This window comes from Anopheles moucheti, chromosome 2 (genome assembly GCF_943734755.1).
Source record: "Anopheles moucheti chromosome 2, idAnoMoucSN_F20_07, whole genome shotgun sequence".
In the NCBI taxonomy this organism is placed as follows: domain Eukaryota; kingdom Metazoa; phylum Arthropoda; class Insecta; order Diptera; family Culicidae; genus Anopheles; species Anopheles moucheti.
In genome coordinates, this window is record NC_069140.1 from 23,672,202 (window position 1) to 23,693,834 (window position 21,633).

The 21,633-nt window shown below is 41.6% G+C and overlaps 2 protein-coding genes across 3 annotated transcripts in view; one reads left to right on the top strand and one right to left on the bottom strand.

The window, feature by feature from the left end:
- LOC128296864 (ATP-dependent Clp protease ATP-binding subunit clpX-like, mitochondrial) overlaps window positions 1-690 on the top strand; it is a 25,399-nt gene extending 24,709 nt beyond the window's left edge. The window contains exon 8 of the mRNA XM_053032376.1: window positions 639-690. The gene's annotated coding sequence lies outside the window, so the exon portion shown is untranslated. The remainder of the gene's footprint in view (window positions 1-638) is intronic.
- LOC128296868 (tumor necrosis factor alpha-induced protein 8-like protein) overlaps window positions 1-20,969 on the bottom strand; it is a 24,286-nt gene extending 3,317 nt beyond the window's left edge. The window contains exons 1-2 of one of the 2 annotated variants that reach the window (XM_053032381.1): window positions 20,491-20,969; window positions 497-774 (exon numbers count right to left, since the gene is read on the bottom strand). In XM_053032381.1, coding sequence (XP_052888341.1) covers window positions 497-584 — 88 coding nt within the window. In that variant the 5' untranslated portion in view covers window positions 585-774; window positions 20,491-20,969. Of the gene's footprint in view, window positions 1-496; window positions 775-20,490 lie in introns of those variants that run through there. The other variant, XM_053032382.1, reaches the window with a different exon arrangement.
- Window positions 20,970-21,633: the final 664 nt, after the last annotated feature.

Consider the following 21,633-nt stretch of genomic DNA (forward strand, 5'->3'; position numbering starts at 1 on the left):
CAGAATGTATGATCAAATGCGAAAAGGACGGAGTTGGCATACATTTGCTGACAGTACGAAATGGTTAAGCCACGTGCCACCCATTTAAGCGGATTATGGTGTTCCTGTTATTCGTCCTAGAAAAGGCTGACCAGTTGACACACGCGACGAATATGGTAGGGCACCAATCAAAACATAAGCTGCTGAAAATGTTGCTAAAGGGTTTTCAATTTGTTCCAAGACACGGTTTCCAATAAGGATTACTGGTGGCTATTTCCCGCCCATCAACCCGACCCCTTTTGGTATTGTTGGCTTTTTTCCCGCTGCTTGCCCAGGTTTGTTGAGGTGGTTTCTATTAATGGTATCCGGTACGCTACGGTTTACCCATCGGACCGTAGCTTAAATGAATGAATTACATTCACATGGCAGTGCGGATAATCTTTATGGTAGGCAGGATCGATGATCTGTTTATCCGGGGGTTCGGAATTCATTTTCCTGCCGGGTAGGTAACACTTACACAAACAGTTCGCACACTCGGCAGCTATGCGCTGGTAAACGATCCACGTTTGCAGCTCGAGAATGCTGGCCGCGCTCATGTTGTACATTGCTTTAATTAATTTTATGCAAGATGGCCAGAGTAACTGCTGATGTGTTTGCAGGTTTCGTCGATATGCACGGCATGCGGTTGTACTTTGTCACGGATGGAGTCGGTTGAACTGGCCGGATGGAAACGTCAAGGATGTCCTTTCGGTAAGATAGCCACCAAATGATCGCAAGTGGAGTTTTACTAATTATCTGTAGAGATAGGGAGAGAAAAGAAATGAGAAATAATTAAATTTACAACACTAAACCGCCTCTCATCTGACTGTTATTAAGAAAATTGGATAAATTATTTTTAACTTTTGATATTTTTGAAGTTGAATTTTTATTTGTAACTACAAAAAAAAAGAAACTTAAGTAAAAAATAAGAAAGTTTGCTTTAGATCAACTTTCAACGCACATTTCATCGTACCCGTTGGGGAGGAAATTTATCGTGCATCAAACCGAACGTGATAAATATATTGCAATCATAATTGAAAGTTTTAGTGTGTTATAAATGCGCCGGTCGAGCAGTGTTTTCGTTCCATTTTTTTTGCCCCAAAAAGGAAGGTAATTAGCTTTGCTTTGAGTTTTTGCTGATACACGAAGCAAAAGCCAAAAGGAGAAAATCGATTGGATAATGTTTCTTTGATGTGGCGTTCACTCGCTCTGCTCTTGACATTGGACCCGCGGATCTGTCGGAAATGGTTCGTGTGTCAGCGTGATTTATGACGGTTTTAGGGGCGTTCGATCAAACTTTCCTTGCCATACGCACTATTTTACAGTCACTTTTCTTTCGCTGATTTATTTTTATAGACGATTGCCGCATTAAACGATTTCACTTTTGCGCATATCCTAAGCATTGAGAAGTTTCAATTAAGATGGCATCATAAAAGCGCTTGCTTTTAATTAACTCAAACCATAATAAATGCGTTGATGAAAGGATGTTAAGGGCGGTACATTATCATTATTTCATATACAATTGGTGATTGGGTTACATTGCGCCCCCACCCTTTGCCACCTTCCATTAACAAACACACAAAGAAACTATCGCGAACAATGTAAAACACGGAAACGCATTCATGTTTCAGGTTTCCCGCGCGCCTTGCGCCGTGAGTCTAATCTTGTTGACAAGACCGTTTTTTTTGGTGCCTCAACTGATCGCTCATCATCTCCATAATTCTCACAATCTTATGTTTGTCCGCTAAATGAAATCGGCGTGTTTTGCTTGCTTTTTATCATGTCTCTGTTGACGTGCGCGAACAAAATTGTTGCAAGATGTTTGAGTGAAGCGAAAGGAAGATGATACTAAATCCAAAGCTTTCAGCTGATCGCTCTGTTGTGCGGTGGTACAAAATGGCATCAATTTCGCTCGCCGCACTTAGGCCTGTTTTTGTTTGTATTCATATTTGCTTGTTTGTTGGTAGTTTTTGTTTCTGTTTTATGTTCATCCATCTTTCAGTGGTTTGTGTGTTGCTTTTACGTTTAATTTACAAACGGAAGCTAAAACGCCTGCCAGTGCTGTTTCGCGTTAGTGTTGTCTTGTCAATCTGCAGCCACCACGAGTGGAACCCGACATGGAACAAGCTTTAATGGAACCACCTCAGCTTAGGTGGGTTGAGTTGGTTCAACTTTTCCACCACTAACAATATTGCACATGGGGGGGTTGGACATCCTGTCACTCCTGCGAACAACATGTGGTATGATGAAAGTTTGACGAGAAGCAAACAAAGGAATAAAAAACGAACGAACATTTGATTGAATCGAAGGCAAACTTTTACTATCGATCAAACCCTCCCTGACCGATGGTGGCAGGCAAGAGACGGTTCGGTCCATAGTTCGCCTGTGCCTTTCGCTTCTTTCGCTCTTTGATGCTTGTTGATGAAATTATTGACACGATCAATCATCTAAACGAACGGTAATGTTTTAAAAGCAAACCCTCACTCACGAATGGTCCCTCTGTGGTGATTCGTAGCCAGAATAATGTATTGGAAATGAAGCTGTCAACGTTAAAAATCATGATATTATTTACGTGTCAAGAGCACATGATCATCCCTCTTTTGCGCTTTTTTATCGTTGGAAAGGTTCTTTAACTAATAATGGAGAAGAATTATTAAAAATAAATATTTTTATATTTTATATTTTTTATTTACATAATTATAAGGAGTTTCTAACCGAGCATGCCCGGGCAAATTGCATAATTGCATAAGGCAAATTGCAAGGAGGAAATGCATTGTGCCATTTCTTATTTACTCTCAACACAAACGCTGTAAATTTGGCCCGAAGTTAAAGAGTTACTCCGGTCGAAAGTTACAGGCCGAAAAGCAAAGTAGTGTCGCAGTGCTTTGCAGGAGAGGTCTCTAAACTTTAATTGCGTTCATCGTAAAAACACGCTTTGCAAGTTTGTGGACATCACAACATAAAAACCATTTGTTGAATTTAAACGGTGTTCAAATGTTTGATTTTTTGGACATTTAACGAGCAACGAACGAAGCCGATTTTCTTTACCTTTAACAATGGCTCTTCGGTTTAACAACGTCTTCAAGGGATAATATTTAACTTAAAAAAATATCCAGAAAATCACCTTATGAATAGGCCGCTATAGTGTACTGTAGTGTAGTGTAGTGTCGTTAAATATTTCTACCGCAATTAATGAATAACTTTTAAATATTCATTACAACCAACCAACTCCAAAACCATTTGAAAATACTTCAGCATTGCGAATTTGTTTGCCACCAATAAAAATACGCCCGGATAATTCCATGATGAAATCCTTGGTCATTTTAATGTTAAATAATTCTTTGGATCTGATGTCTTAATTTTTCAAGCTCAGCAAAAATGTTGTAGTGATCTATCACCAATTCTCTGTTTAATGACAGTTTCCACTTGAAGACTCTTGGCTGCAATTAACGTAAGTACACCCTTTGCTTCGTTCATTCCAGTTAAAGTTTCTAGAGTCCCTTCTTACAAACGTTTACTTAACAAATAACAGCGTTCAAACATAATAGAATCATTTTAAGAGGAAATGAGATTCCTTAGTACAATGGACGCTGTGAAGTTACGCACTTGGTTACGAAATGCTGGCAAAAATAAACACGCTATCAACTGGCTGTAATTTTATTTATGTTCTACGCATAAAAATAAATAATTCAATTTCTAACATGCTCCCCCCATGAGCGAAACAATCCGGGCAACAATATTCGATGTCATTTCGATTAGTGCACAATCGTGGAAATGGTCCGGTTTTGGTGTTATAATAGAAACCTTGAATTGGCCACCCCGACGACAAAAATCAATTATTGATTGGCCGTGTAGAGCTGGTTAGTCATGTTGCAGAGAGAGGGGGAGGTATGGCTTTTGGGATGAAATTAGCTTCCTGCGCCAAAGAAGCTCAAGTGGTGGAAACGAAACGTTAAGAAAATGCCAGCACTCTTTTTGGGAGGAAAAAATACGAAAGAGAAATACGATTCGATTGACATTGTACTTCGATTTTATGCAAGGACAACAAGATTGTACGCGTGGGAAATACATCAGTCAAATGGTCAAAATATTTAAGGAATTCGGTATCACAGGAAGCTTTAAACAAACATCTTCGAAACAATACTTTAATTCTTCCTAAGATTTTACAGACAATGTGATGCCATCTGAGCAAAAAAGCAGAGTTTTTTGGTGGGGACTTTGATAAATAGATTTATAGAAGAATACTATTCATTCCATTCTCGTTCCATCTTGAAATTAATGATCGTCCTGAGATATTTATTCAATCAACTTGAAAATTGTACCGAAAATTATGTGACACACTTTCATTGATAAAAAGACTATTCGTTCATTTTCACCGTTGCGTGGTACGATTCACGATGAAATTTTGTACTCATCTGTTGTCGACGTATTGTCGACGACCAAGAACATCAGTAAAAGAAGAGACTTTCAAAGCGTGAACATATCTTTAACATACACAAAAACGGAACCTACCTTCAACGCGCTGAAACTTTGCCAAGCATATGATGAAATTTTGTGTTTACTTGTACCCAAACACAAACACCCAAAAAACCAAACACATCTTTTGAGAAGTTTCCGACAGCAAAATGTCGAACCGTGGTAATACCAACGAAACATTTTTCGGGCGCAAATGGTTGGGTTGCAGAACGAGATGATGTAAGTAAACTTTCAAATGACTCCATCGGGAGTCGTTCACCCGCATCATGTTCGTCGTGTGAGCCCGCAATGGTGTACAAGTTTGTTTAATGGGTTTTTGTTCAAGAGAAAGAGAACAAAAAACACATTACTATGTGCAACTTTGTGTTACGGTAGCCAAGGCTCACTGCAAGGAAAAAGGACCATTCAGTTTTGTATGCAACACAGTACAACATTTAGTTTTATTAAACGCAAGAATTCTTCAACATTCACCTTTTGCTTCTTCTGTATCAGCAAAGAAAAGGCCTAGAGACCTGTAAGTGACTGCCCAAAGGATCCTAATTGCACATTGTATGTATCCGGCTCAGACTGCACAGCCCACCAACTAAAGAAGAACCTTCTTCCATCCCCAATCACAATCCAGTGGAAGCTTTTGTTCTACACTGGCACAAACTGTTGTCTCTCCTTCTCTTCGGCCAACTTCTGGTCTGGACACGTGTCAAACCTATGCCCTACCCTTGCAGAACCGACCTGCCAGAAACCTTCACCGTCAGGCAACCGTTATGGTTACCGCAGTGAACAGTGTGGGCAGTGTTCTAAAGTGTGTACTTGCCACACGGGTTGAAGGCACTTAGCATCGCTGAAAGCCTTCATCAGCATTCGGTGAAGTTCAAAGACCGTTCTTTGCGGAGACATTTTGCGTGAAACACGCGGGATACGGCTTTTCTCCGGAAGCGCAACGCAAACGGGAAAAGAAAATCAGGTCTTTTGGGCACGAGTTACTAACGATAACACGTGACAGCAAAGTGCTGCTAGGTTAAGAGAGCAGCCAAAGTCACCAAAGCCACAAAGATGCTGGCGTAATAGGTGCCTTGGGGTTTTACAGTTCCTTTCAGAAATTGGCATACTTGTAAAATAAAAAAGTTTATTTTATCTTGTTTTATTTGACTATCGAAACTTTATTCCAGGACAACATGACCGACTGTATCACGTGACGGAATGGACTAAGAATGACAACGACAAGGACTGTAGGAAAAACAAATTAAGTAAAACATCTTTAGACAACGGCAGCTCGACAGTCTTCATTTCTCAGAACACTAACGAAGTCACTTGCCTGCTGATCGTGGTGTTAAACATAATGAAATGATTTCGCGGAAAAGCTGATATTAGAAACGTCCTGCAAGCTCCATCGTTTTCTCAGCGGTAAGTACAACTTACGGACTAATAGAGCTGGAATTGAATTTTCATTTCATACTGATATTTGACCCTTGTAAGTTGGGAGAAGATATTTAATTGCATACGAAGGAGACGATATATTGGAAATTAATTCATATCAACATCATTTTGTGGTTTCTATGCTAGAATTTAAGCTGTTTTCATCATAAAGCAGACATCATAAATGTCTGATATTGCTAACGAAAATATAGCCTGTAGTAAATATTTTCGTAAAGCCATCAGTAATGATAGATTACTTGTATAGAAAAATCAAAAAACGACATAATGTTTCACACACAATACGTTTGCAACGCAGAAAATGAGCTTTTTCTACCCCACCCGAACGGAGAAAGTCGTTCGGGGTTGTGCGAGGAACTCAAACTCATTCGCGACTGTGCCCAGAAATTGGATCGCTTTCCGGTTCCGGTGTCTGCCAAGTGGCGCACCATCGAGAAATAAAGGTTCAAGTTACTCCCCATGGAAACATGAGCAGCCGATGTAGGGCGAAACATCGCTGCACCCGAATGATGTTCCATGGGCAAGGGTGTGTTCTGGACTACATGGCACAAGAAAAAAGAAAAAAACGAAACCACACTAACACACCATTACACATCCAGATTCCAATAACGATGACGGAATAGCGATTAAAGGAATGCTTAACGGCATTCCAGACGTTCCATAGGACCGGTTTACTGGGTTTTTGCTGTTGTGGTTCTTAATACCGTCAACGAACCATCAGCTGACTCTGGTGCAATGTATCGTGCCACGGCGAGATCAGGCAGTGCCACGCCGCGAAACGAATTTCGTCCGATAGCTCGGTTACAGGTTGATGGCTGTGACGTGACACCAATGGCAGCCACCGATGGCGAATTGCCTCGTGTGCCATTGCGTCGGCTCCAGCAGCATTAGAAGGTAACGGTTATTGGCATATTTATAGCGACCAGTTGACCGGCGCAAAACCCCTCGGGGCGTATGCTGATAATCGGTTCGCTGCGATTGTGGGCTTTTGGTTTCTGCTTTCTGTGTCATTACAGAGAAGGTGGATCAGTCCCGAAACGATGCCGATGCCTTCAGGCACGGCCAGTAGCAGCGAGAGGTAGAGCAAAACGTTCTAATAAAGTGATCGTAACTACGGCAGCACATCCGGATTTGGCAATGTGTTTGAAGATTCGTTCAAATTTAATTAATATACATTATGTAGAGTTTGGATAAGCATGTATTTGGAACCTCGGGCTTTATTGGCTAATATTACTTTCGACTTTTGATTCTTTAAATAACTTACTTTTTGACTTATTCATCGAATGATGTAATCTCTTTACTAATATCTAATTTGTTATAACTTTACAATTTAACTAAATTAAAAAAAACTTGAGAAAATAACTTGAGCACATTACATAAGTTATTCATTAATGAAAATCAACTCAAATTGATGGGTTTAAATGATGAATCATCATTTATTTGGATACGAATTTAGCTTATTTGTGCAACCAGTGACTCTACAATTATGCTACAATTGCGTCATTGCTGTGCTATAATAACTTTAACCTGGCTAAAATGTATTTTTTTATTTTGCAACGTGTATTGCATTTAAGCACAATTGATGCCACGTTCAAACATTATATTATTTTTTGCTTAATGAGCTACAAGGCCAGTTCTGTCATATGACAAAATTATTTGACGTATCACGTAGCTTCCCTTCATTACGAGAGGACTACGTATATTAGACGAGATTCAATCTCGGGCTTCTTATGTATTGAATTAAATGCTAAAGCACGAGAACCAGTTCGCATGAAGTGTTTGAATTTAGTGCTACCAACAGTGAAATCTTCATCACAAATTTGAGAAAATATAATGAGATAGCGTTGAGGGAAACATTATGCATGTTTGTTTTGCTTCCATAAATTCTGCATACGCTCGTTAGTTGGAAAGTTTATTTAACAAAAAAAAAGTGGTTGATAGCACATAACCGCTTAAGATATGCGTAACTTTATCTACCTAGTTCCGATACATATCTACCAAAACCCCGAGGGGAATAAATTCCACGTTCATTCACTCTGATGCTTTGAAGAAGAACGCCAAACCAGTTACGTACGATCGCACCACCATCATCACCCTTCGCCAGTGAATAATAATTAATTTGATTAGCAAATCTTTAAGCTCGCGCTAGCGTATCGAGCACAAAACTTTTTCGGCACTTACGCCATCATAATGCGCAAAAATTTCTCGCACCGCACATTTACATTCATTTGCACATTTTTGTGTACATCCACAAGCAACACAGCCTGCCATCGCAAACAATGCAAACAAGCGTCGCGGTGGTAACACACGGGGTGGAAGCGTCCTTTTGGGGGTGGGGAGACCGGTCTTTCCTGCAACTTGGCTTAAAATTTGCATTCGTGACAAGCCGCGGGACTGAGGTGAAAAATTAGCAAACCCATATGCCATGCGATCACGAACGGCCGCGAACCGAAAGGGTGAACATGTCGAAAATGCTGGCTACTGCACAACGTGATCAATAGCTGGTTGATTTGCTGGGGAAATCTCGCACCACGTACGGTTTTTTTTTTCGGCGAGTGTATCAAACATAGTTTTATTTTCTTCCCACCGTGCATTTCGGCACAATGTGTAGGAAATTGGATTCTCAATCGAAACCACCTTCTCTTGTGGTGCAATATCTACACTCAGACCGCACCGGCCCCACCTATGCACGGTGTCATGAAGTTATACGCCGGGAGAAGCTTAAAATTCCCACACACACACCCTAAGTGCACCTACGCGGCACCAGCGCAGGAACAGTTTGAAAGTGAAGGAATGTTTATGAAATTCCAACGAAGGCGAGCAAACTAGAGTGGTACCGCCATTCCGCCGCGGAGTGGGAAATGATCGGCAGCTGCCGAAAGGCATGAAGCTATGCGCGTTGGCGACGACTATCAAAAGATGCACTTCGATGCTACTAACAGCGGACGGAGCGACGGAAAGTTGGCAAACCGATTATGCGACCACAATCGTTCCAGAGCAGAGCAACGCTTCGACGTCTGCATATGCAATTGTGGATGTGATTTTCATGCGAATAAGCTGCTGGCGCTCGCTGGTATCTGATTCGTTGTAACAATGCACCGGGTTTTGCCGTTCGCCGTGATGCATTCAAGCATCGTTGAGATGCATAATGTTAGTGTCGCTTTTCACATGGTGCACATGGGCTAGACGATGACGCCCGGCGATAGATCAACTATAAAGCCAGAAAGTTTTAGAAAACCGTACCGTGCCGTATCTGTGACGAGTGATTCTATCCGAGCTATACGATTCTGAGAAGACTAATCAACTGCAGAAGGCCTCAAAAATATATCTGTGCTGGAGCAAAACTTACAACGATGTTGATATCAAATGACAAAGTTTGAGGGATTTCGGAAATCATTTCAAGAAGTTCCAAGGATTTCCCAAGGGCTTGCAAATAGAATGAATTCAATGGAAAGCTTTCTCAACGGCCGCGTTCAAAACATGGTGGAAAGCTATAGGCAAAATCAATTTCCTTTCGAAGAAGACCCAGATTCCACTTCAACAGATGAGATGAGCTCAGCGATGATATACACGCGGAGCTCCTTGAGTTAAACTCTACGTAAGCTTTATAAAATCCAAGCCTTATTTATCATTCAGATCGGAGAAATTTCATCACGCCTCACACACAGCCAACGTCGGCTAGTATGATGCATTTTAAATACGGCGTAGGCGAAGCAGAATTTCTAATTAGTTCATTAGCTCCGGCTAATGAGCCGGTGTGCGAGACGAACGAGAAGTGAAATCGTTTATTTATCTATTTTCCAGTGGCACTCTGCCCGGTCGAATCGCGTTCTATAATCCGTTCCCAATGGGTTCCTAGCACCAAAGGGGAGTTCGAAAGGAGGTGGGTTAGGCTTAACTGTCCCGCTCGACAGATGTGTGAAATGAACTGGATCATCCTCGAGCAAGGGCATGCTACGTGGCGTAAATCTACACACAATACAAACCGGACCAGGGGAAGCATTAAACACGGTTTAGAGTTTGGGTTGAGACGGGAGCGAGATCAGTGTCGGTGTAAAATGTTCACTCCGGTCATGTCGTGTCGAGCAGCATGTAAACTCTACCCGTTTTAGTTAACCCTTGAGAATGTACATAATATTTTATAATAACTAAAACGGGGAGTCATTTCTATGCTCATTGATGCTATGTATTCCACATATGTAATTATTAATTTAAAAACATTTTACTAATTGGTTTTATTTCGAAACTAAAACATACTAGATCGAACTTCTTAAAGTAGTTACCCAACGAGAATCATGCATTTAAGCAAGCTCCAAATCAGTGGATAGCAAAACCCCCATAGCAAATCGAAACCGTCCTAGATCAACAATAGTCCATCCAAGGGTTTACATACGGGAAATCAGTTTGTTTGTTTTACCTTCCACTGGTGTACGCTTTATTTTGTTGGGGATCGGGATTTTTATTCTCGCACTGGTGATGAAATAAACATTCATTTACATTAAACCATCCCAAACTCGTGGCATGGGAACGATTTTCCCCAAACCTCCACAAGCGCACACAAATCCTTCCCCAGGCAGTGGAATACACCGAAACAATAGGGCCGCCAGGGTAGGGAAAAGCAGCTCAAATCGAAGATTTTCTTTGTTGCTTTCAATAATGTATTACACCGATGGTGGCGGCGGCCATGGCGTCACGATTGTGTATCCCAAACAAAGATTCAACTTCCGGCGAAGTTTCCCTGTTGACCGATAGAATCATACTCAGGCGGAATGGATAAGGGAATAACGCATCGCTAGGGACTGAAGTGGCTAGTAAGATAGCTAGTAGCATAAGAATGGACCAAAGTCTGGTCGCGCGAACAGTAAACCAGCCGTGTGCAGCACGGAAAGACAAATCGCTAACCCGTTCTCGTATTCGATCGAAGCCACTCGAATGCGGCCGAAGGTTGGGGGAAATCGTTAAGAAGTTGTTTACCTCGAGCGACTGGGTACGGTTCCAGCCGCGGGGATTGGGAAGGTTGGCTGGAGCCATCGCCGATTGTTTTATCGTTACGATGCGGTGAAGGAAAAAAAATGGTAGTGGCTAAGGAAAACCCGATCGCTGGACGGTGTGAAGCAATGAAAATGCGAGATAAAGAGGAAAAGAAGCACATTAACAAACCAAATCTGCAGTAGCCGGTTGGCAACTTCTACCGACGCTGCTGAACAAGTGAATCAATCTATCTAAAAGACTCACGTCGATTGAGGTTATACAGTGGGGCACAATTTTTGGGAAACCCCTTGTTGAAAGTATTGGCTTCGAATTTAATAGGTAATAGTAATAGAATAATACGCGCATTATTGGATGAGTGGCATCAAGCAGTTGATTTTGCGTTTTTAAGAAATTGCACTTAATCAATCTTATTTTCTCAACAGCCAGCTCACAGCTAGCTCACAATCAACATTTACCATTCACAATTCCTTCAACGCTTCTATTGAGTTTACAAGTAAGTTGTGGCCAGAAATATCAAAGATCATGTGTTCTATTTATTGATTGGACAGCTGCTAATAACATTGCATCGTATGATTTTGGTAGTCTGGTGTTGAGGCTAGACGAAAAACAAAAACCATTAACTAAATACGGAGAGTAAGCTCCATCGGTATTTACACGAAGACTCGTCATGCTTTGCATATGGTGGGATTAGAAGGGTTTTACTAGCTGCTTCCGTTTGGTCAAGTGTAAGCCATGGGTCAGTAATATTCCATCACGAAACCGCTCAGTCATTGCTTTTCAGACCAGGGATCTGACAAAAATAGGGCCAGATAATAGAAACAACTTTGAAGCTACGGGTTAGACATTTCAAGCGAGCTTTAGAGATATGAAACTTTCTTGTATATTTTTTTCAAACTGTATCGGTTTTGCTGATACACGAACGTCGTCTCATACCATTGTCACTTGGCTCAAAATACTTAGCTAAAATATCGATAAGCATTACATTATGGACATCAGGTTTCGATTTGTGCGTAGAATCAACTCTTGAACACAACTGCCTTCATAACATGCGTTCTGGACTTTAACAACTTTAAGCAACTTTAGTAAGCTTTCAGACCAACCAAGAATTAATTGGTTAAGAAAAGGTAACCAAAGAAATTTTGTTTAAAAATCCATTCAAATATACCATAGTTCAATGATCAATCACATATATAAATTCTTAGTATCGTGGTGAAGAGATCGTGCGTTGTTTGTATGGTCTTTCAAAATTTTCTAACGGACCGGATAAAAATTATTGGCGGGCCGGATTTGACCCATGGGGTGTACTTTGCCTACCCCTGATCTAGTCTATACACTAGTCAACTACCATTTATTTACTAATTATTTTTAGTCGACAGTATCACACAACAGATCGATTTCGATTTTTTAGGCACATGGAATTGGGAATAGACGAGAACATGATTTGGTCTAAAATTCATAAGATGGACAGAAATATATTGTTTCTGTGTGTAAACAATTGTCTACAAATAAAACCTGGGAAAGCACGCCTGCAAACTTACTTGCACACCTAATAAACACCGACGAAAATACAGCTGTAAGCACTCCCTGTAGCCGGCTGTCACGCGATCGCCCTGCACTGCACCGGCCGTTAGGCGGGTTTAGTGTGGTCGTAAGCATGCATTTCGTCATGCATTACAAAACACTTGCCATCTCAAGTTTGCAAGCACTGAAACACCACTTCAAACAAGAGCAAGTAGCAACGGGTTTTTTTTGCATGCTGTTGGTGGTGCAGCTTGGTGGTGTTTTGCCTATCCGAGACAGAGAAACTGGATGACTCTTGGCAATTAAGCTAGTATCTGGAATGAGCCAGCCACCAAGACGAACTAGCGGTGTTTATGGTCAGCAGAGAGAACAAGCTGACCAGAATAATTGGACCTGATGGATTTATGTGCGCCATTTTGGCTGGCTTAAATAAATCTTACCGGCAGCAAAACCCCGTAAAATAGTACCACTGAGCTAAGCCGTACCCAACGCGACCTCACAGGTGAATGCGTCCTTGAGGTTGTGGCAAAACGGCAACGAAAAGGGACCCAATTTGTGCGCCAAATTGCGTGTGTGCACTATAAAACTTCCATTTTTGCAGGCGGTCAATATTTGCTACGGAACTATACGATCGATTTCATTGGGAAGCATAACAAAATGGTATAAAAGCGGAAAATCGCTTTTCCGGCTGATATTATCACCGTTTCACATTTAACCGTGCACCCCCCTCCCCGGGTTGCAACATTCCAAGGATCGTGTGCCCGCTGGGTTGGGAAATGGGCAATGGGTAACAAAACGAAATTGTGTGCCTGGAATAAAATATTCTTTTTGTCCATTTGGTACGGGCACGGTCGCGTTTGTCACCGGTCTAATCCTGTGTCACCGGCTGAGATTTGGTCGGGTCGAAAGTGGTTTGCTTTTGGTAGCGAACGGCACCGAGAGCCCAAACGCAATTCGTTCCAGTGGGTTGGGCGGCCTTGCTGGGGAGGTTTTTTTTCGCAAGCAGAATAACACGAAGAACAAAAAAAACAACTCTTTTTTCGGTGTTTTCGAACACTGATGTACGACATTCACCTGTGCCTGGCAGCGTGGGTTGTGGGGGTGATCAGAGCTAACAGCAGTTTGTCATCTTGACATTCTTATTAGCCGAAACAGCAGCAACAAAAACGAGCATTACAAATTTGAATCACCTCACGTGGTTAGTTTGTTTGCATGATTTTCGAGAGAGTTGCACAAGTAATAAAAAAATGTTAGTACTAAAAGCACTAAAACTTTATTTAGTTTTAAAAAATTGTTTTCGATGTTTTAAAACCTACAGAATACCTGCTTGCAAACTACCATAACAGAGAAAATGGTTTAATTTCATGCACTGGCCATGTTCCTGGATTGCTTGCTGCCAGGACGATTAATTAGAAAGATTATTATGACGCTGCTAATGATGTGGTAATGGTGCCATTTGGTAAGCTCTCGGTAAGCCCGAGCTCGTGTTAATTGTGTGTTCAGCATACACATCCCTGGGGCACCGGCACAAATGTGTTATTACTTTGCGCAGGAAGCGAAACATGCCCGTGATAAGCTTCAACACTAGAACGACGTAGTTATGAGCATACTCTCGCGTTAGGCGCGTGCTACTTTTTTGAGGAACCGAAGGAAAACACAAATTGATAAATTCTTGCAACGGAAAGATGCTTATTGTGTTATTTGAAAAATCTATTAGAAGACCGGTAGATATTCCATTATGTAAAGACTCCTAATGACCAATGTTAAATTATCAAAAAAATTAATGACGGTTTAAAACATTTATAATTCTATTTACTCAAAAATACCATATGAATATTATTCACGTGGAAAAAAGTGAAAATTATTAAATGAAACAATTTCAAAAACAAAACTTTTCATCCCGCAATTCTAAGCACTCATATCCGACCAAACGCACCGTGTGCAGATACTCGTCAGGATATCGTTGGATAGTCCTCGTTAAAAATGACACCATCAACGTGATAATGAGATCCACTTCCCCATCACCATCGTTGCACCTCGTTTCCCTTATTCCCTACTCCAACTCCCGGAGCAAAACCTTCGTACGGGGGGAGATGTGTGCAGAAACAAATTTCATGGTTGTTGCAAAAAAAGTCAATTTTACTTTCTCTTCCTCATTGGATCGGATGCCGTTCGTGAAGCATGTGAAGCAAAACAAAACAAAAATGTCAAACAGCAGTGCAACGTAGAAAAGGTCATGATATGGACTAAAAATATCGAACCACTACGAACGGGCAGACCACGCTTGCTGATGTTCGATCCGTTTGGGGTGTTCACTTGCTTGCTCTTGTTTCAACGCTGTCGATGAAACATGTCGAATGATTATGTCCAGTGCTGCCGAACAACGCTTGGTCGTACATCGAACGCCATCGAGCGGTACAGCGGTGGCATCAATGATTAAACTTGAGCCAAGAACTAGAACCACGGTACGGGTTTGGGTGGTAGGGCTAGCTTCTGAGCATTTCCAGCCTGCTCCATCAACCTTCGAGCTATCGATTCACATCCAGCCACGATGGTTGTCCTGACGATGAGCGTTTGTTTGGTACCTGTCTGTGTTGGATAGCGGAGCGGGTGTGGTTCGCATGGTAAAACATCGTCCCGCTACAACACCGGGGCCGGGGCCTTTTCATTCTGACCTTATCCTCCGAAAGCCGTAACGACGGCCCTGGACGGTCGTTGCTTGAGCATCGATTTTCCCACCCAAGTGTACCGTGGGCGGTGTGGTGATTTTGTCGTACCTCACCGGTTGGCGTAACTCTCAACGTTGGCGGTCAGGGCGAAAACAGCACCCTCACACATAAAAGGACGAAAATATCGTTAGCCGAATGATGATGGCAAACAACTGGACTGGTTGGCGTTTGACTGATGGCTAACAGCGGTCCGTGCAAAGGCAAAGTGCTTTTTCGGTGGAATTTTATCATTTGCACCGTCCAAATTGCGGGATAAGGGCTCTATTTTATAGGTATTGCAACACTTGGCCGGTTACCGGCTGGGTGGCAGTTTATTTATATCCGTGCAGCTAAAGGACAAGTTTTGGCTCGATATCCAATATTGTTAGTATTTGTTGGAGCGTTTGCCAATTTCCATCTAGCTTTATTGAACGCCGAAAGTAGTAACGATCGGTGATGATCGTATCGTTGGTATTGGTGGGAAGTTTAGGACGAAGATATATCACACAAGAATGGCCGAATAAGTTGATGGCCATAAATAAAATCTCATAACTCGAATCAACGTTAGCACATCATTAGGACATTCGTGTTTATGAAGCAATATGCCATGTGAAGTATCCAATTTTTTCCCCTAGTTTATGCAATTGGTATTTAATGTTGTCTATTTTGTGGACAACTTGTGTTTAATGGACACTCGTAAAATGATTGCAACTTGTCGAAATCATTGTTGTTATCTTGGAAATCGTGCGGGAATTCATCAATACATCAGGATTATGTTCAATTTGTTTATAACTTCAACGCTTTTTGCTAAAAGCCTAATTTGTCGTTAATCTTCCTGATTCTATGCATCGCTAAGTTGCGCTTAAATGACTGATCTCTTTGATCTGCCCAGTTTCTGCAGACATGACTACAATGTTTCCACGGTTTCTATAATGGGAGCAAAAACTCCGTCAGCAAGCTTAACTACAATTTAATTTATCGCATTATCCAACATTCATAACACATACCAATACGTTTGCGTACCAAGCAGCGAAAGCATAGTTAACACAAAATGACTTAACTCATGTTTGTTTGTTTGTTTTTTTCTCTCTCGTGAATGTATCGATGTTTTCATGTTATAACTGCCAGCCATAACCAAAACGCGCACAACTCGCATAGTTATTTTTTATTAACCCAACTATGCAACATGTTGTTTTATGCTCCATGCACATTAAGGTATGGTAGAGGAACAAATTGACTGGATAAATATGTTGTTTCAGATAAAGTGTGCTAAGGCAGACTAATATCCACATGATCTTTACAGGAGGGCGCGATGAAAGGAATTATTATTTTAACATGTCGAGCGACCATTTCTATTTTAAGTTCGCCGTCTATTCTCAATGTCCACCGCTCGCCTAACGCAGTGTGCAAATGTACACATCCTACTGCATTTTTAATTCTCTCCCAGTCCAACAAATGCGCATTTCCATACGTATCCATCAGTAGCGTCATCATTCATTCATAAGAACACGCTCTGCACGCTGGGAGAACCAAACGAGAGGAAGGTGCCATTGTGCGAAAGGAAACCCTTTTGCCAGTCACTAAATTTAGCCCAACGGTTTTTGCCGGCCCGGAAGAGAAAAAAAAACAAACGAAGCCACCAACAGCAACCGAGCATAGATCGAACCCCGCTCGTACGGTCACTGGCCATGTTCCGTCTTGTGAACAAACAGAACACATGCGTACACACACATTCGAGGGTCCAAAACGGTCTCCAAAAGGGGTGAAGTAAGAAAAAACACAAACGATACACTTTGAATAACGCAAAAATGCGTAAAAACGAGTGAACCATGCATCATTTGCAATTTGTGTGTGTGCAGTGTTTTTGTACAGTATGGCCCATAAAAGAATGTAAAAATTTTTAAAGTTTATTTTTGACTATATGGAAGCGATATTTTCACTTATTTCAGAAACTTATGTGATCTTTAGGATTCAAGAAATCGTGAGATGGTAAAAAACATTGACATTTAAAAATGTAAATAAACACGATGTCCGCGAAAGAACACGCGTTTAGTTCGTTCCACGCAGGAAAACTCGCAAAACAAATTGCGGAGATTATAGGGAGCCATCTGGACACTATATACCACATATCAAATATCCTTATTGTTGATCAACGGCTTTAGAAAGCCAGGAAGTGGGTGTCACGAGGTCGCCTCGCACTTCAAGAATGATGAAATCCGTGATATAAACGAAATCCACTACGATCCTACTGAGAGTTGACGAGAGATATCTCCAATATCTCCAAAACTTCAATGGAGCGATTGGTCAAAGATGATTTTTTCATTAGCTTTGATTAAATTTAAAGTTCATGGCACATGTTAAATGTATGTACACGTATGGCACCTCAGTGCCGACGCTTTGCAAGCCACCATAACTATAAGTATGGAACTCGTCGTATGGTTTATACATTTGGATGGTGTGCAACCGATTCCCTGACCGCCTGGAGAAAGTAGAGGAAAACAACGGTGGCCATATCGAATAATTTACAATAGAATGGTTGAACAAACCATGTTTTATGTTTTTCTTAACCTTACCATCAGAAAAAGGTCTTATGGTTATTTTCGCATTTTTTTATGGGCCACACTGTATGACTTAGGGTGTTTCATGCTCGGGCAAACGGGGCTCACCTTTGATGCAGCGGTGGAGAAATGGCATTAAATATTGACACCACGAGTGATACACGCCCGAGGACCCGTAAGGTAAGTTCGCATATTGCCGAGTACTCTATTTCTAGAAAAGGTCCCTCTTTTGCGCAATATGAAAGAGTACGTTGGACGGACCGGCAATAAAAGTGGCAATGTAATGCAACATTTGTGCACGCATAGGTTCGGGGAACGTTGATTAGTTTCAGAATTTATTAAATTCTTTTAATAACTTGAGTGAAATTAATTTTTTCACAAAAAATTCTACCTTAGTTAATGTATAACTTAAAACATGTCTGTTCTCTAATGTGAAACCTCAAAAGAAATTATTGGATCTTAGAGTTTAGTTTTAAAATCTTATCAGTCAAATAACGGACGAATATCTCTCTCTTAAAGCACAAGCATTTAATAATTTTCCAGTAGCAATTTTTGTATTATAATTTTACTTTAATGTTAAATAATGCATAGTCGCCTGAAAAACAATGCGCCCTAAATTATTTCCACCGTTCTTGAATCGTTTACTCAACAGAATAAGACGCAAAAAACCAACATTCATAATAAAGACCCAATACGGTACGATTCATTCCCTGTACAACGCATCCGGCTGCGTTATGAATGGGCAGTTAAATATGTATGCGGTTTTTATGCGTGTTTCTGTTCGTGTATGTGTGTCTGGGAATCCAAACTTCACCGGAAAGGGACACGAATTGTCCTTGCCGGGGACATAAAACGTACGCCAATGAGGATGAAATAAATTCACCACAGCGTCTTTATTGCGGATCTTTCGCTGCCCCCGGGGGTTAATCGTGTTGCTCGCTTTTTGTGTGTGTTGTTGCGCTGTGTGCTATCGACTTCCGTTTAAGGTTTTGAATATTTAAAGAAAGGGACTTGTACCAGGATACCAAAGAGTGGAAGAGCCGTGGCATAACGAACACATCACGAAGAAATGGTAACATTTTTATGCTTCGTTTTTTAAGTGCCTTGGTAAATGTATTACGCTATGAACGCATCATAGCAATGGCTAAAAAAAGCGAGACCACATTACCATTGTCACCTAATGTGCTGCCATTAGGAACTCATAAACACCGGAAGCGTTAATTATTACGCTCATCTGCATCGCCACTTTCAAGCATGGTGAAAATCAAAGCTAAAGAAGCTGCCACAAAATATGATTCATTGTTGAAATTTTATTGCCCTCGATGCTCTCGCTCGGGATGAATTAAAATGGTCCCAAAATAGGTGGTTAAAGTCCACACCCAGTGTGAATGACTCAACGGATGTACTGCGCTAGTAGAGGCAGGCGGAGTAGTGTGAGGAACTTTTTTAAAAAATGGGAAATGGTAAAGGCACACATAAAGCAGTCATGCTTCGGTGGATCTTTCCCGTATAGAGAGTATCTTCCTTATGGTAGCGGTACCATAAGCGCTGACTGGTAGCGTATCCGCGGTAGTACGCGCTCGATCGTTCATCGGTCGTATCGAGTCGAATGGTAGAGCTTGTGGTTAAAGTCGAAGCGAGTGAGCAATCTTATCTAAAATTTCATTTCATCAACATTGTGACACTTCATATTTGCAGTTGAAATGATGACGTTTGTGGTTGGGCGAGTGATACTAGCCATGATGAGCGATATGGAATTGCCAGCCTGTTGATAAGCATTCCACCGCTTACGATAACGTGCCATTCCATCGAACGGGCCGTTGTGGAAAGGCACTAACTTTGTACCTTTGCAAAAGATGTACATAAGCTGCATTTATTTCGGTCATTTATCCGTATAATAAACTAATAAACGAGCAATTCGTCTCGCCTCATTCAGTATGTGTTCCGGATTGGCACACGTGTGGCGCAGGCTACAGTCAACGAAGCGAAAGAGGAAAGTGCATTAGCACAAGCCATTCATATGGAGGAACTGCATCAAGCAATGGATTCATCGCTGTTGAGCGACCGTCCGCTTCCAGTTCCGCGCTAAGGCCCCTCTCGAAATGTGTAGAAGCTTGCTGGTTTCTTGACTCATCAGCTTCTACTGGGGGTATTATTGCCTATACCCTGATGACTACAACGCTTCGTGATCGTCACCGATTCAAAGAATGTTCGTCTCACAGCTGCTTCCGCTAGGGTTCTAAGAAATGTGAGCGCGCGCGTATTCCGGTTGAGTGCACGCATCCGAAGGGAACAGATGTATGAAACATGGGCTAGGCATCCGTAGTTCTGGACTATGCGCAGGGTGTTGGAACATCAACAAAACCTGAGCGAACGTTTGACTGAGAGGCCTATTTTTGGGATCAGAATTTATTGTGTTGATGTACAGATGTTATCATGTTGATGAACAATTACCTCCTAGTGAGATATGTTACAATATGAATATAATTTATAAAACTACCATTCGATAGTCTATAAATAGATGCCTTTCTTTATTAAACTTAATTAAAAAAGGCTAAAAACGTGGTTTTGGAATCAGGCAGCCTGTTTTAACATTATTTGATGCCCGTAGAACACTTTCCAGGAACAATAATTTTAAAATGTTGATATTGTAGTCAGAATATGTAGGGCTATACAAGAATAGCCGTTATTGAGGATATATTGAGGACGATATTGAGGAAGTTCTGTATATATTAAGCAAACTAATTCAAACCAAAGGACAACTGAAAAACTAAACTGAAACTCACCCCGACAAAGTCGTCCCACTGCTTGTCCAAAGACTGTTGACCGAAAATCAACCACAAGACGCGGCACCTTCCAGCTGGCAGGACGGTTCAACGTAATTGCCCTTTCGTGTTTTTTTGTTATACTTTGCCGGTTTCTAATCGATATCCTTTATTCTTCTTTTCTACACACAAGCACGCACGTACACAAACACATACACGTTTACACGCTTCCTTGAAGGCGTTCACACGTTTTACTACCCTTATCCGTGGTACACGCACACTTTGGAGGAAATTTTCCCCACACACAGGCTCAAGCACTCAAGGACGATCGGAGCAGCTGCTGCGACAGGTGCTGATAGTAGGGCACACACTCACCAACACAGTTGCACATGAGGAATGGAGCTGTTGGTTTTTTTCACACCTCCTTGGATAAGGACTCTTATCCTGTGGCACACTTGAAAGAAACTGGATCGTTTGGTGCACTAGACGAAGTTTAAGGAAATGCACTTTTGATACGCATAATTAATTCATTGCTGGAAATGGATTAGAAGTGAATGGGAATTAAATCTATGACACAATTTAAAAACAAAAACCACACACATGTTACACGAACCGCACAGTTCATCCTGCACGGGATGCTGCGAACGTTGAAAGCTTTTGCTGATGACCTACTTTACTGCATTGCCCGAACCTTGCACAAGCTTTGTTTACTTTTCTCAACACCCGCAGTAGGCTTTGCGTTTACTCGCGACCATGCCGCAAACGCAACAAAAAAAAATCCTTTCGTAAGGGTTGCAATAAAAATTTAACTTTTTCCCATCATGACTTCATCAACGCGGCGTACACCACCGGTCCCCAATCGTGACCGTGATGCTGGACCGTGCGAGGGGGCGCAAAGATTGTTTTGATTGGGTCTGTGCGGGTTTCGTGCCGCCGCAACGTGGGAAGGGAACCATCAGAAAAGCCATTGCCGCCGGAATTGGTCACTTTGGTGAGGTGGGATGAGGTTGGTGAAACCGGCACGACTGACCCCGCGGACACGATGACGGCATGAAATTAATTATTGCTCAACACGTTCGTACACGACTGCGAACTCGGGCACAGGGACAGACATATATTCATTTACACCACGCAGCACCGGGAATGGCCATTGGTAAAATGCTA